Genomic DNA, 16,347 nt, shown 5'->3' on the forward strand with positions numbered 1-16,347 from the left:
GCCCTCCAAGGTGCTGGTGCCTTGCCCTTCCCCACCCTTGATGGTCGTTCTTCTCATCACTATCAATATCGAGTGCTTGACTCAGTACGGTCCAGGTTACCGGAAAAACGAGTGAGGTCTGTCAGATTTCTAGCGAGCTGCGGGCGAGGGCGCGTGACAGCTCCTGCAACACCGTCGGTCGTCCACGAGATCTGTGTACTTTCCACCCTGCCAGATAGATGGTATTAAGAGCTATAAACTAAGATTGTCATGAATGCGAGTTGCTTTCGCTTAAGTTCCTGGAGGATAATTCCTCAAGTCTCAGGCCATACCACTTACCAGGAGAGAATCAGAGACTTGCCTGGCCAGCGGATGGGAGTATATCATCGCCCTCCACAGTCGTCTATTAAGCCGTCAAGAGTGCTGTTTGGCGAGTGTCTGTGGCGTGGTGTCGGTGCTGGTGGTGTGGGTGTGTGGAGGTGTCTGTGTCGTATGTACCCCTCCTCATCAGTGTCCGACATTCCTCACGTTACGCCGAACTGTTGAATAAAGTATTGCCTCGTTGTTGCGTCCCGGGACCACCATTAATCAGACGGGTGGCGAGCCGGAGTGATATTGCGTGCCGCCCTTCCATGCCACCCACCCCCACTGCCGCCCACCGCCGGTCCATATTGGCAGCTCCACTAATTGTCGCTGGTCCATTAATAACAGCGACGCTCCGGCATCGCCCGCGCTTCGTTTGTCACTCCCGCCACTTTTGATAACTGGCCCAAACTTGGCACAAGGGAATGTAATGAGTACCACTAACCATCCGCCCCACCTCACCCCAACCCCCGAGGGCTGTGTCCTGCTGCAAACCTGCCTCACTATTCCTGTACCTTACTGGGGGGTGACCGGCCCGATCCTGCTGTGCCCTGCTGCGAGCGGGGTCAGCCCCATGCTGCTGTACCATGCTGCCAGCTGACCCACTTCTGCTGTAGACTGAACTAGCCCATTCCTGCTGTGCCCTGCCGAAAGCTCTGTGGGTATTGCTATAACGTGCTGCAAGCAAGCAAGCAAGCAAGCAAGCTCGATGGCTATCATTGATGTGACCCAGGAAGCCCACTTTCTCCTGCTGTCGCAGCAAAGGTTTACCGTTCACTGCTGCGAGCGCTGTGTCATCATAACAAGCCAGCCACTCGTACAAGCAATTGAGCTAATCACAGTCGACCAGATGTAAGCTATAGCATCCCATTCTTCTCACGAGACCCAGAACATCAGGTTGCTTAAGGGAGAGGAGTCTCCGCTTCCGCGTTATGAGGACGGCGACGAAATCGAATCTCGTAACGGAATGGCGGAAGCAGAGACCATCCCCCTTTGTGCTGTGGTGACGCAAAGAGGAAAATGTAGGAAGAACCATGCCTGATGACCTTTGCCCTCTGAGTGGCACTAGTGACCTTCAACAACTGCATCGTCAAAGATGATATGGTGGGACGGACTCTGCGAACCCCTTTACAAGACGCGAGTGAGGAGAAGTGGATTGGTGACAGTGCTCGGGGCACCTATGCTCTCCAGACCGGAATACTTTCGCGTGCTGAGGTCGTCCTTGAGGTCGTCCTTGAGGTAGAGGATGTGCAAAAGATATTGACAGCTCTCTCGCCGGGGACGACCGAAGTCATTCATACTAATTAGAGAAGACCAGACAGGAGGGACGTGTCGTTTGTAAAGGTGGGGCCAACACCCCGTCGCCCATCAGGGCCATCACTGACATGATTCTCTATCCCTTCCCCAGGCACGCCCCCTCCATCAACTGGTTGCCCATCACTATCGTGATATTCTCCCTTCCCCAGGCACGCCCCCTCCATCAACCGGCTGCCCATCACTATCGTGATATCCCTTCTTCCCCAGCACGCCCCCTCCATCAACTGGCTGCCCATCACTAACGTGATATTCTCCCTTCCTCAGGCACCCCCATCAACCGGCTGCCCATCATGGCCAAGCAGGTGCTGGACCTGTATGAGCTGTATAACCTGGTGGTGGCTCGTGGCGGTCTGGTCGACGTCATCAACAAGAAACTGTGGCAGGAGATCATCAAGGGCCTCAAACTGCCCTCCTCCATCACCAGCGCCGCCTTCACCCTCAGAACACAGTAAGTTCCTCCTCCAACACTGTCTCCTTCACCCTCCAACGCTGGCACTACCCTCAGAACTCAGTAACTTCCTCCTCCAACAATGTCTCCTTCACCCTCCAACGCTGGCACTACCCTCAGAACACAGTAAGTTCCTCCTCCAACAATGTCTCCTTCACCCTCCAACGCTGGCACTACCCTCAGAACTCAGTAAGTTCCTCCTCCGACAATGTCTCCTTCTCTCTCCAACGCTGGCACTACCCTCAGAACTCAGTAAGTTCCTCCTCCAACACTATCTCCTTCGCCCTCAGAACCTAACAGGTTCTTCCCGTAACATTGTCACCTTCACCCGCAGAGCACACGAAGGTGACGCATTAACTGAGTTTCCCACATATGATACATGACACATTGTAGGGTATGATGCATCAGGAAAGATAAGGATTTTTCCTCGTGTGTATGAAAAAAAATGTAAGTTACTTAAGGTGACACACAAGTCGAAGTCCACATATTTTCTTGAATCACATAAGGTATACCCCATGTAAAGTATGCCCCAGGTGAGGTATACCCCAGGTAAGGTATACCTCTCTGTAACTGAAGAGAAGGAAACATACTTTCAGGTCTGTGATAATATGAACGAGTCACCTGACGGAGACATGCCACTCCCGGGTGTGCTAAAGGTTTGTGTGGTCACCAAGGTATTCACCGTGTGGGTTGTATCCTTAGTGATTCTGATGTAGGTTTCTGTGGTTCATTTCAATCCAGATACGAAGACTCACACTTGCTGCCCTAAGATCTCTTTAGAATGAGACCATTCACTTTATGGCTGGGGGTATTTCTAGAAGTCTTCGCCATAAACATGTATAAATATCCGTACCTGATGATTGTACCATTTAACAGTGGTTTATAGCAAGTCTTCCATTGTATTCCTTCACTGCCGGGTCTTTCCCTGGTTCTGTCATCTGTGAAAGGGGTTTCGACTTAGACCATTATACGGGACACATTTGCATTCGAGACATCCAATAGAACCAGATCCTTCACATGGAAGGAGGAGGGTATCTGGAATCGAATTACGACCCCCAGGTGTTGGACCAGCCCGGGGAAATGCACCTCAGGTCTTCGTATTGTGGTGGACCACTGGTGGTCTTCTCCTGATTCCCAATAGGTGGGGTCAGGTCGAGTGACAAGGGCTTATTCTATAGCTGCAGACCGTCCCCGTTTTGCCGTCAGAACCAGCGCTCCCGTTCTCGACTCGTTCATTCGAGCCAGCAACATTTCCCCTTAGTTTCCCGTGACGTCCATCACCGTTCCCCGTCTGCCGAGGCGCTTAAAGCGATGATGATGCTGTTGTCTTTTGCGGCTAAAGAATGGCGAATGGCCGGACTAGATTAGCGAACTGTTTGGTTAGACGAATCGACTAGCGAGTCAGGCACGTGGACTGCCTTGGCAGGGGTCAATCCGTCATGGGGTTTCCATTCCCACACAGTGGTGGGTTAAAACAATCCATTACAAGGTCAGGCCACCGCATTTGAGTCGTCATGAGGTTAAGCCAGCCACAACCACCTCAATAGTGCTCGTATATTCTCATTATTACCAGCAGTGGACGCTGTAGCGACAGCCGTTGAACATGAGGTCATGCTGCTCAGGTCGCGGAAGGGGAAAGACGTTAAACAATACATCGAGACCATCGTAAGGTAAGGTCCTGGACCCAGCCGTGGGCGTAGGAGACCTCCAGAGCCACCGTAAGGTACGGTACGGCCTTGGGACGAGCCGTGGGCGTAGAAGACCTCAGAAACCATCGTGAGGTCAGGTCCCAGACCCGGCCGTGGGCGCAGAAGACCTCCGTAAGGTAAGGTTAGGTATAAGTACCAATTAAAGCCCCATCGTTGGCCCGCGAGGACTGGCCGGCGTGAGTGATGCTCAACTTGCTGTACTCTCCCAGGCCAACCCATCCTGCGCCTTCCCACGGGCCGACCATCCCCTGGAAATTGAGGTGTGCATTAGTGATGAGCGGTGCCCAAGACGCCATCACGGGGCGGTCATAGCTTCTCCAGGTGATGTAGCAATTTCAGGAAGATAATGGCGGGGGGAGGTGGGTCGTCCTCCTCCATCTCGTATTTCCAATCAGAAGGGTTTAAACGGCGCAGAAGGACTGCCAGTTTCCTCAGAAGATCCCCATCATAGTGTCGACGTCTGGAGGGCGCCTCGGAGGAACGTATTTCGTTAACTGACTCTAGAACGATATAGTTTAGTACTATACGTAGTCGCACTACATCACTGAGAAAGAAGAGGAACGGCTCTTTCGGCCGTGAGTTCAAATCAAGGCTATTAATCACTGGGCCACTGGAGACGCGAGGAGACATCCGTACGTGCATGATCGTACAGAGCTGATCGACGTGCCGAAGAGGCATCGTGAATCGCTCTTCATGTGGACGAATGTTGACCCGACTGATAGAAGACCATGAACGAAGTCTTGAGTTTGTGAGTTCGCCGTCACACCGATGGACTTCGAAAGAGCCACTGGCAGTATGCCCACGTATTTTGCTCCAGGACCAGTCTAGTGTGTACTCTGTAAGCTTACCTCGAGAAGGGAGTTATTGTCGAGTTACAGAAAATGCCACAGATCAGTCACATTTACAGTGACTCGAAAGACTAAGCCACCGGGAATATCAGAATGGCCCTTAGAGTACACTCTGTGTGGCAGACGGAGGATGAACGTAAGAATATACACACCTGGAGAGTCATGGAAGACTTTATATCCATTCTGCACGTGAACATTGGTCCTCATCATCACTACGGGCATGGAAGGTTTCCAGATGTAACGTACGTTATGGTTCCTCCTGCAGAGAACATTAAGGACTCACTGACTTATCCACAACGGGAATCAGCTTGGTTGTGGAGGGTACCCAGGCCTACGTAGGTCCACGGCCTCAAACAGCCTGACTGATCAGAGCAGCAACGGTACAGTCTTGTCCCTGACTGTGGAGGCCAAGGGTGAGGGTCAGTTCAAGGGCCAGGCCATCATATAGGAGTCGTACCGATATGCTAGGGGGTCGTACCGTCGTAGTGCTCATACAGTCGTACCGTCATGCACGGAGAGACGTACCATAGTACTTGGAAGGAGCGTACCGCCGTTGTCAAGGGGGAGGTCGGGACATCCCTTCACCCATTGTACGGGATCATGACCTGTTATTACCGAGGAGTCTTTACGCTTCCTCAACGCCTCCACAAGACCCACACCTCCCATCGTCACCCAGCGCACCCTAGACCCGCCGCCACCACCGCCGAGGAAGGCCATTTGACAACCCCCTCGACCACAACACTGCCACTAGTCTGGTCCATCATTAACTTCCGCCTCCCATCAGCGGGGGGAAATTCAGTCGCCATGATTACAGAGGGCTGGTTAATAAGTCTTAATACAGGACAGACTTCAACATTACGCTGTCGAAACGTCCAGTAATTATCTCTCATACTCGTTCCGTAAGTAAGCTCCCCGCGACAGTAAAAGTCGACGGTAGTGCTCGGCTACATTATGATTTGGATCGTACGTCTTGTTGAGTGCAGACAGGAATGGATTCCCGAGACAGTTTCATTACGAGTTGTAGTAGTGGTTTGTGTTGGCGCAACGTGCAGTACATTGGTTACCATGTGGGAACCCTTGGAAGTGTGTGGTTTGAAGCTCCTTGACACTGACAGTAGTTGTGTGTTAGGGTGTGGCAAGTTGGACCTACTTTACCCGTCCTATACCTTGTGTGGCGAGGAGCGGGTGCTCTGTGTGTGTGTGTGTGTGTGTGTGTGTGTGTGTGTGTGTGTGTGGTGTAGATATTGTGGCAAATGGATTATAAGCTCTACGTTGAAACTACGACCCTCCGCATGTACTGTGGTATACCAGTGGTCACAGAGCTTGCTCGAACTTAAGTGTGGTGACGTAACTTTACGTGTGAACTTAACTGTGGTGACGTAACTCTGCGTGTGAACTTAACTGTGGTGACGTAACTTTGCGTGTGAACTTTACTTCGAATACACTGTCATTCCATGGCCTATACTGAGGTACCAGTAGCCTACATAACAGTACTGTGGCCTGCACCGCAGTGCCGTGGCCTGCACTGCAGTACCGTGGCCTGTACTGCAGTACCGTGGCCTGTAACTTGTGTATCATAGTCTTTAATGCTGTACTGTTACCTGCACTGCGGTACGATTGCGTGTACTGGGGTCGTGATGGCTCCGGTAGGGGAGTGTGGCGTGTGTACCACGGTCCGAGATGTGCTGTGGTGTAGCCTTTGGTGAAGTGGATGAGATGCGTGTACCGCGGCGGCTGCCCAGCGCAGCGTACAAGGATCAGGATGCTTGTGTGTGTGTGTGTGTGTGTGTGTGTGTGTGTGTGTGTGTGTGTGTGAGTGAGTGTGCGTTAGCTATACCTATGTTATCCCCTGAGCACGAAGATTCGGCTGTAACTTATCTCGGGCACTTGAGCACGATGGGGTGCGACCCTTGAGTATGTTGGCATGACCTTGGACCTGACCTCTAAGGGCCAGGTCGGAGGCCAAACCATTATACCTTTAAGAGAGTCGTGCTGAGCGTTTTACGGGTCCTACCGTTGTGCTCATGGGTCGTCCATTCGTATTCAAGGCTCTTACAGGGTCGTACCGTCGTGCTCAACGAACTCATACCAGTCGTGCTCAAGGGGCCTTTTCCTCCGTCGTGCTATAAAAATTAATTACTGCTTCGTGTGTTGCAGTAGTTCAATCGCCAGTTAACTGCGTCATCAGCAGTTTCGCTGGCAGTAGTCACGGCAGCACAACGCAGGGCGACAGTAGCAACAGAACGTAGAGCAACAGTGTATGTAGCTCTCTCTCTCTCTCTCTCTCTCTCTCTCTCTCTCTCTCTCTCTCTCTCTCTCTCTCTCTCTCTCTCTCCTGTACGTACAATCCTCCGCACGTACGAGTGAAGCCGAGAGAGGCCGCGCCCGGGTCCAGAGGGCACGGACGACGCCGTAAGATGAGCGTGCAATAAAAGATGGTCCTGCGAGCTGAGGAAGATCATGTGTTCATTAAAGCTGTTACGGTTGGCTCGGCGCCGAGTGTTTTACGATAGTGTTGCTCTCAGGGGTCTGTAAGTGGGATTTACACCACTTGCGTCTCTTTATGGTACTATAATGTTGCGGCCTCACCTGTCTTAATGGGTGCGACAGGTTGGCCCCTTGGACCTGCCTTAATGGATGCGACAGGTTGGCCCCCTTGGACCTGCCTTAATGGGTGCGACAGGTTGGCTCCCTTGGACCTGTCTTAATGGATGCGACAGGTTGGCCCCCTTGGACCTGTCTTAATAGGTGCGACAGGTTGGCCCTTGGACCTGTCTTAATGGGTGCGACAGGTTATCCCCTTGGACCTGTCTTAATGAGTGCGACAGGTTGGCCCCCTTGGACCTGCCGTAGTGGGTGTGACAAGTAGGCCCCTTAGACCTATCGCTGTGTTAGCATAGCTCGCATAGATGTTGGTATGTTGACTGCAAAACCCTCTCCCCTGAGCACAACGGTGCAACCCACCTCGAACCACGACTTTACGACCCTTGAGCGCTACGACACGACCATCGGTTCATAACTGGACGACCTCTAACCTCTACTGGCTGTGGCGGGGCCCTCGGACGGACGGCGAGGAGTCGACGGTGGCAGCTGGGTGTGGCCCCACGATCAAAGGCTGTCGCAGTAAAAAGTATAATTGCCGTAATTGTCGACAGCTGTTGTTCACGGCGGGTGATGACGGCGGGCCTGCAGACTGTGTGGTCGGTGGTGGAGGGTGGTGCTATGTCGGGTGGTGTGGCCTCGGCGGTGCAGGAGACAGGGATATCATTTTACGAATACGGGAAAGTGCAACTAGCCCAGGTTATTTAAGCAGCATGTATTTAACGAGGAACTTACCTGGTGAGTAGGACTTATCTGTAGAAGGGAGGCTATTGAGGTTGCTGTGGTGTGGGAGTGCAAGATGCTAACGCGGGAATTGCGAGCAAAGATGTGGTCCTTTGGAGACGCCGTTGCTCAATGTCGCTTCCTCTCGGTTCATCGGACTGGATTGATGTAAACTCCTCATTACGGCACCTCTTCCTCCAGTTGCTCCTCGAAACGCCAGTCTGAAAGGACGAAACCCTGTGATTTCTATTATTATTTTGCTTGGGGACGTTGTTGTCTCTCTCCTCGGGCGATGCTTCTGTCTCGAGTGAGAGTGAAATGGAAGGTATCTTCGCGAGGATGGAGGCATGTATGTCCACCTTCCACCGTAAGAGTATGTCCTCTTCGAATCTATGGTTCTACCACGCCTGTTTTAAGGCTGCTTAAAAGTACTCTCCTTGCTCGACTTTCTCATTCAGCCTTAGTCTTCGTTCAAAATCATATATATATATATATATATATATATATATATATATATATATATATATATATATATATATATATATATATATATATATATATATTCAACTAATTTTCATGGTAAGATATTCATATAAAAGTATATTTTTTGTGATCAGTCATGACATTTAAATTGTTTTCTGTTTCCCTTTTAGTGGTATCACGATATTTTAATATCAAGGTAATAAAGTGTAATTTGTGTAATTATATAATTATGAAGAATAGATTGGCTGTAGCGTGCTGTGTCCCTTCTCCAGGGGTTGTTCGCTACGTCAGTCACCACCATCATCATTATCATACAAATCGCCTGGAAGCTGTTTCGCTCATTCTCATGCAGTAACTCCTGACTGAAAGTTGCCGTCAGCTGTTTCCGTTGGAGAAGCCCAGAGTCTCATTCATCACTTTCCTCCCTTACGCTTCCTGAACGGTCAGGGCAGCGCCCTCTGTGAGGCACGTCAACGAGGTAACACACGTCCCTCCCCCCGTGACACTGTCGCATCAGAATGTATAATTGCCGCCGATACCGTAGCGTTATGAGCACGCGTCACTAGTGTTATTCGTCACCGAGGGAACGAGGAAGACTGTGGAATTGACCATAGAATCGCGAACACCTCCCGTCCATTTTATCGTCGCGATCGCGAGATATAATTGGGCGTATTTTTGATGACTGCTTTGTGAGAGGTTGGAGGGTGTGTTATCACGACAGCCGCGTCGGTGCCAGCAGCTTCAGGTAGGTTCTCGCGTGTTCCCATCTTTTAGATGTTCTTGTTGAGCCTCAACAGCATTGCCATCGACAGCACCAGCTGTTTGCCTCCCCTTGAAGATAACCGAGTTTTAAGGATTTCAGCTGTTGGCGGCTGCACAGATTGGTCCCATTAGTGCAGCAGTAGTTCAGAAGCAGTAGAAGCAGCTGCTGCTGGAGGTGGCCGTGTGTAGGAGTGGTGGTAGGAGGCAGGAAGGCCTCCTCCTCCTCCTCCTCCTGTTCCCATCATCACAACAACTCTCGCTACTGGTGTTGAGCTGCCTGGCCTCTCCCTCCCTCCCTCCTTAACCCCCAGGTCGCCGGCCTGAGACCTGCCGCCCCTGTGGTGCCCCAGCACACGGCTCGTTATCCCCCTGGCTGATCCCAGGGTTGGAGGCCAAGTGGACACCATTCTCCGGGGCTCAAAGGGTTACACTGTGGACAGGAGAGGGTTACCGGCACCCGCCGTCGCTGGTTCGTAACTGCCTGGCTGACGCTTGTCGGCCACACTCCAACAGATCATTTAGAGGCATCCGGGTGTACACCTCCATAACGAACTGCCTTGTACCGCACGAATAAGTTGTCCAGTTTATGGATCACTTTTAGCGGTGTCCGCTGGTTCTCACGTTGAGTCTCTCATGGCGCGATGTTAGTCGGGGCGACCCCACACTGCTGGCTCACCATCTAATGTATGTTCTAAACCCTGAGTGACACAGAGGGCTAGAGTGTGCCTCTTAAGAAACTGGGAGCCCCGTTCAGATGGTGTGAACTCTTCCCTTCCGATCTGTTGCTCCGATTATATACAAAAGATGGATTCGTCTTGCTCTTGAAGGACATTGGACAGCCAATGATAATAGAAGACTTGACGGTGCGGGATCCCAAGTCGGCTTCTCGTCTGCATGCGGTTCGCTGTTCTTGAGTAAACTCGGCGTGTGCAAACTACCACACTTACCGTGCTTACTGTCTCGTGATTTCAGAGGTGACGGAGGAAATGCAGTTCCCGTTGAAACTACTGACGCAGCACGAGTCGCCTTCGAAGTCACGGGACAGGTGTTCGCGGCTCCCTCACTGGCTAGTGTATGCCTTAGCTCGATCAGGTCTTCTTCAGGAGGATTCAGTGTGTGGAGGATGTGGGTTTTACGGTGAACTGAAGGTAGGCTGGCAGGGAGGCTGTGGGAGACGTGCTATGGTGTCTTGACCAAGTTACGGAGGCTGTGGTGTCCTGGCCAAGTTAGGGAGGCTGTGGTGTACATGCTGTGGTATCCTGGCCAAGTTAGGGAGGCTGTGGTGGACGTGCTGTGGTATCCTGGCCACGTTAAGGAGGCTGTGGTGGACGTGCTGTGGTGTCCTGGCCAAGTTAGGTAGGTAAGGAGGCTGTGGTTGGCGTGCTCGTAAACGGTGGGCGCGCCTGGTGTAAGTCAGTCCTAACCACGCCCCCACACGCCCATCCCGACCCACGCCCGCTACCGTTTTACTGGCCAGGTCCGGCCTCCCCTCGCCCTCGCCGCCACACGCCCGCGGCCGCTGATGAAGGCGAGCACGCCTCCTGCTGGTGGTGATGGCAGCCGGGGGACACCTCACGTTGCTCTTGACAATAATGATCATGGAAGGAAACCCTCCCTGGTGGACGTGTACCGTGGATGCCTGTAAGTCAGGAAGGTGGGTATTTTGCTGCTGTTATGGTGGAGATGGAAGGTTGCTGGAGGGCAAGAGAGAGAACATTAGTTCTTGCAGACCTGTTCTTACGCCTCCCAGGTCGACTATGTCATTTCACTGCTGCTCTGATATGGTGCAGGCAGTGATTGAGCTATACCTTAGAGTCACAGGAATTTTGGAAGACGGTACAATATACTACACAGTGCACTGGATGTATCTTGGGGTCCTGATTTCGAAGCTTATCAGAACGGGTGGTTATTCGTGAGCTACGACGGGCATCGGGAGATCCACCACCTTCCTTGCTGGAGAGAGACTTCGACCGTGAGCAACGGATGATAGAGCTGTCGCTCTCCCCCTGTGTGAAGCTGGCGAGCCAATGTGATAATCCCGGCCCACTGAGGCTGGACGGGCCGTGCTGCCTTGATGGTTGCTTGCTGGCGGTGAGGGGTAATGATAGGTTGCGTCAGGGATGGGTTGATGAGGCGGTGTGGAGCGGTCGGCTCTAGCAACACCGTGTAGAGTGTGTAAGGCATGACCCCCGGGCGGTATATTGCTAGTGATATACGCCACCGTAAATGGCTTAGTAGCAGTGTTTACATTCGTGAAGACCTTATCACATCTGTTTATTACGGAGTTATTTACTTTAGCTGGCCAGGGAGGGAGGCTGGACTGCCCTACCTCAGGAGGATATTTTGGACTTGGCCAGGGAGACTCCCTGATCCTTTCGCAGGAACCTGGTGCTCGTGGAAAGAGGACGGGCCTCCCGAGGCTGTGAGGAAGAAGCGAGACAAATGACACGATATAAGAGTCGCAGTAAAGCGGGCTAATATGTGTTGAGGAGAGGCCGGTCCGTGCGTGCAGTGGACATTAGCTTGGGTATATCTGGCAAGCTCCTCCCTCCCCCCCGAGACCTCCCCTTCCCCACCCAACCTCCCCCTCCTGTACGGTCCAGTACGCTCATAATAGTGGTATAAAATAGCCATTAAACACTCGAGGTGTATAAGTGGCGGTGGGTGCAGGATGCTCCGTGGTGTAGGAGACACTGGTGGTGGGGCCGGGAGAGGAGGGAGTCGCATCCTTCACTACCTCGAGTCTAATAGCTAGACTTTAATTGTATATTGGTGATGGGTTCTGAAGGTGGATTCGTATCGCCACAGGTGTGGTAGCAGGAGTCGGCTGGGTGCAGGGCGTAGTAACTGTACCCTCGAGTACAACGGTACGATCCCTGAGCGCAACGGTACGATGATCCTCCTCGCGCACGACGGTACGATCCTTAAGCTCGACGTTTCGACCTCTGATGTATGATAGCGTGACCTATTGACCTGATCCCTGAGGTCAGAGGCCACGCCATCGTACCCCCACGGGTCGAGCCGTCATGCTCAAGGGTCGAACCGTCGTGTTCAAGGGTTAATACCGCTGTGCTCAAGGGTTAATACCGGTGTGCTCAAGTACATAAGATATTCCGGGCCAAACGCATCTCTTCATGACTGTTACCGTACCCTCATTTCCATGGTCGGTCAGGTACAGGGGCGATGGAGCGGGAGCGAGGCAGGCAGGCAAGCAGCAGCAGCAGCGTTATCATCACCTACCACGGCTAATGTGGGTCCCTTTGTTCCCTCGCTGCTGGCATGATGACCTTGTGTGACTCGCTGTGACCACCAAGAGGGGCAGAGCACCTGTCGTGGAGGACAGGTGCTCTGCCACACCGGCTTCGACGACAGATGCACGTTCGATGATTACCCTTTCCACCTGTTTTATACCCGACGGATGGGTTTTTTTTAAGGGATTCTTAAGTATTTTGGATGATTTACCATAATCATACGTACGATTTTAAGTAATTTGGCATTATATGTTCTCAAGCATGACGGTCTGGTTCGCCTCGTAAGTGAACAAGGTAATTGAGAAAACAGGTTCCACTCCCGCGTAGTGTTTGTTTGCGGACCGAACTGTGAGGGTAGAAGACCTCCCAAACCATCGTAAGGTATACGTAAGGTAAGGTGAGGTCCCAGACCCAGCTGTGGAAGGGTAGAAGACCTCCCAGACCATCGTAAGGTATACGTAAGGTAAGGTAAGGACCCAGACCCAGCTGTTGGGGTAGAAGACCTCCCAAACCATCGTAAGGCATACGTAAAGTAAGGTAAGGTCCCAGACACTAGTTTTAGGGAGGGAAGACCTCCCAAACCATCGTAAGGTATACGTAAGGTAAGGTAAGGTCCCAGACACTAGCTTTAGGGAGGGAAGACCTCTGAAACCATCGTCAGGTATACATAATGTTACTAATTAGTAAAACCTGTGCTGTGAGTATGAACCGGGAAATCTCTTGTTGTACATGAGGAAGCGTGTTGTCAAATTTACTCTCCTCGCTAAAGGATTTTCGGCCTGAGTTTGGAGGCTCGACTGACCTTCCGCAGAGGCTGCCGATGTACCGTAGAGGCTGTTGATTTATTGTACAAGCTCTTTGTATCGTAGTAGCCTGAGAAAGGGCTCGTTGTGTAATGTAGTGGCCGCTGATGTGTTGTTAAAGCTCCCTCTTGTATCGTAGAGGCTCTTGTTGTATCGTGGTGGCTTCTGATGCGTCGTTAAACCTCCTAATGTATCGTAGAGGCTCTTGTTGTATCGTAGCGGCTTCTGATGCGTCGTTAAACCTCCTAATGTATCGTAGAGGGGCTCCTGATAGGTGCTGGAGGCTGCTGATGTATCGTACAGACTCCAAATATATCGTAGGAGCTCCTAATGTATCGTAGTGGCTCCTGGTATATCGCCAATGATCTTGATATGTGGTGGAGATTCCCGGAGTGTCGTAGGAGCTCCTGGTGTATCGTAGAGAGAGAGAAACCCTCCTCATGCACCGTCTATGGTCCTCCTGTCCCTTTTTCGTACCGCGTCGCGTTGTCGGACCTCGCCTCCCCCACACCGTCTTCGATCTCAACGGTTCTTGTGTGTGTGTGTGTGTGTGTGTGTGTGTGTGTGTGTCGTACGGTGTCGCTTGGCCTGGACTTCCACCTCGACAGTCGGGGCACCAAGACGACCGCCCATCACCACCTCGGAGGAGGTCACGGCTCACCAGCATTCTTCTCCCCTCCCCCTCTCCCCAGTGTCACCGATCAACTCCACTCCCCACACTAGCCCCCCTGTCCACCCCAGTTCCCCCCCCCCCTCCTCCTCTCTCTACTCGGACCCCCCTCCCCAGACCACAAAAGCCCCAGGATGTAAAATCTACATAAAATTGAAATAGAATGTAAATTGACGTCTCCGGGGCCCCTGGATCTTCACGTCCCCCGGTCCACTGGGCCGCCCCGGTCCACTGGGCCACCTCGGTCCCCCCCCCTCCCTCTCGCCCCTCACCCACCCCCAAACACCAGCCCTGGCCCCTTGGGGCTCTCTGTAATTGAGATACATTAAAGTGAATCAAAATACATATTAGGCAGCGTTTGAGGGACGTATATGTAAATGAGCCTCAGACTGAGATTCTGTCTCTCTTCCTAGGTGTCCGAAGGCCGGTTATCGCGAGTCGCTGGCCTAGACAAGAATGCGTGTCATAAAATATTTGCCTTAAACTTGTGTCTGGTGTTGTTCAGTGCGTCCGCAGCGTTTCAGAACTCTTAGTCCCCCTGCGTTGTGGGGAAGGTGTGTGGGAGGGCCGCGTCCCGCGCGAGCGATGCTTTCTGATTTATATTTCCCCTTTAAGTGGTTTTGATTAGGATTTTTTTTTTCTTTCTTTTCGGTACAATCTCGATAAGCTGAGAGTGGAGACAGCTCGAGGTAGAATGTTTGTGGCTTCCGTGTTGGGGAGTGGAGTGGAGAGAGAGGGTCTCTCTCTCTCTCTCTCTCTCTCTCTCTCTCTCTCTCTCTCTCTCTCTCTCTCACTCATATATGACCAACGCAGGGAACTCTAGGAGGAGGAGCGCTCGGGGGTCACCACTCGCACGACCCCTGTTCCCTTAATATTATCATGCCGTAACCGCTCGAGTCTTGACCCTGAGTACGACGGTACGGCCCTCGAAGAACGACTCCGTATAACCCCTTCAAGACGCACGACGACTCTTACCCTTGGTCACGGCCCTTGGGTGTGATGGCCTGGTCCCTTCACGTGATACGTCTAGGGTCAGGTCAAAGGCCACACCATCAGGTCCTGCGCAAGGGCTGTATACCCCCCCTCGCCCATCGAAGGAACTTGACACCAAAAAGTCTCAGTTCTGTGTCTTGTCTCCTAGGATGTACTTAACCTCCCCCGCCACTATACCAGAAAATTCACTTAAAATGCCATCAATAACATGAGGGCTCTTTTTTTCGATAATTCCTACCACTTTTACCGTCTCTCTGTTCACAGGGCCCTAGACTTTCAGCACTGCTGAATTTCGCATTGTGGTGCTAACACGTCGAGGTTTGTTGGCTCTGGAGTGGAAACTCTGCAGGATGGTGTGCATGTATTAAGCCAAGGCTCTGGTCAGCATTATTTTTACCCTTCGATGTGTTCTTGGTACCTATTGGTTTACAGCCCCATCCTCTGCCGGGACAAGTGTTTCTCATCATTTCTTATCTCACTTTTTTACTTGGACTCAACCCGGTGAACACTACGACTTATCCTCTTTGGGTACAACGACCGAACGTCTTAAGTACAAGGACTTATTAACCCTTTCGGTAAGACTAGAACCTCTTGAATACGAGTAAAAGTCGTTATAAAAGAGATTTGTCGCAGTCCTCGAGGGGTTGAGTCGTCGTACTCAAGGGGTTAAGTCGTCGTACCCGAGGGGTTAAGTCGTCGTACTCAAGGGGTCAAGTCGTCGTACTCAAGGGGTTAAGTCGTTGTACTCAAGGGGTTCAGTCGTCGTACTTGAGAGGTTAAGTTGTCGTACTCGTGGGGATAAATCGTCGTACTCAAGGGGGTTAATTCGTTGTACTCAAGGGGTTCAGTCGTCGTTCTCAATGGGGTTAAGTCGTTGTACTCAGGGGGTTCAGTCGACGTTCTCAAGGAGATATATTGTCGTACTGTTGATGAGGTTGTCGATCTCAAAGGACCGAAACACTACCCAGTCTCTTTGACGAGCGACAGCAACTACTTCATGTATACTTAATCATCTCATGACAGTATCTCAGATAAATACTTGCAGGTCGAGGTAGACGTAAGAGGGGGGACGCCTGGCCAGCCTAGTGGACTAAATACCACGTCTCCCGCAGGTACATGAAGTACCTGTACCCTCTGGAGTGCGAGAAGATGAAGCTCTCCAACCCGGCGGAACTGCAGAGCGCCATCGACGGGAACCGGAGAGAAGGTCGAAGGTCCTCCTACGGCACGTATGGGGATGCCGCCCAGCCGCCCGTCCTGCCCCTCCAGAACCTCCAGTCGCTACAGAACCTGCAGAACCTTCAGAACCCCCTGAGCCTCGTGCCTCGACCGCAGCTCAACGGCAACGGCACCACGCATCCCTTGGCACCGCAGGACTATCTCTTAGGTAAGCATCC

General features: G+C 52.0%; 1 protein-coding gene across 6 annotated transcripts in view; it reads left to right on the plus strand.

Moving 5' to 3' along the window:
• Positions 1-16,347, plus strand: part of LOC139754241 (uncharacterized) — a 310,706-nt gene that overhangs the window by 266,443 nt on the left and 27,916 nt on the right. For all 6 annotated transcript variants that reach the window (XM_071671559.1, XM_071671563.1, XM_071671560.1 and 3 more), the window contains 2 exons: positions 1,924-2,107; positions 16,063-16,337. In XM_071671559.1, the coding sequence (XP_071527660.1) occupies positions 1,924-2,107; positions 16,063-16,337 (459 nt within the window). The remainder of the gene's footprint in view (positions 1-1,923; positions 2,108-16,062; positions 16,338-16,347) is intronic.

Source organism: Panulirus ornatus, chromosome 16 (assembly GCF_036320965.1).
Source record: "Panulirus ornatus isolate Po-2019 chromosome 16, ASM3632096v1, whole genome shotgun sequence".
Taxonomy (NCBI): domain Eukaryota; kingdom Metazoa; phylum Arthropoda; class Malacostraca; order Decapoda; family Palinuridae; genus Panulirus; species Panulirus ornatus.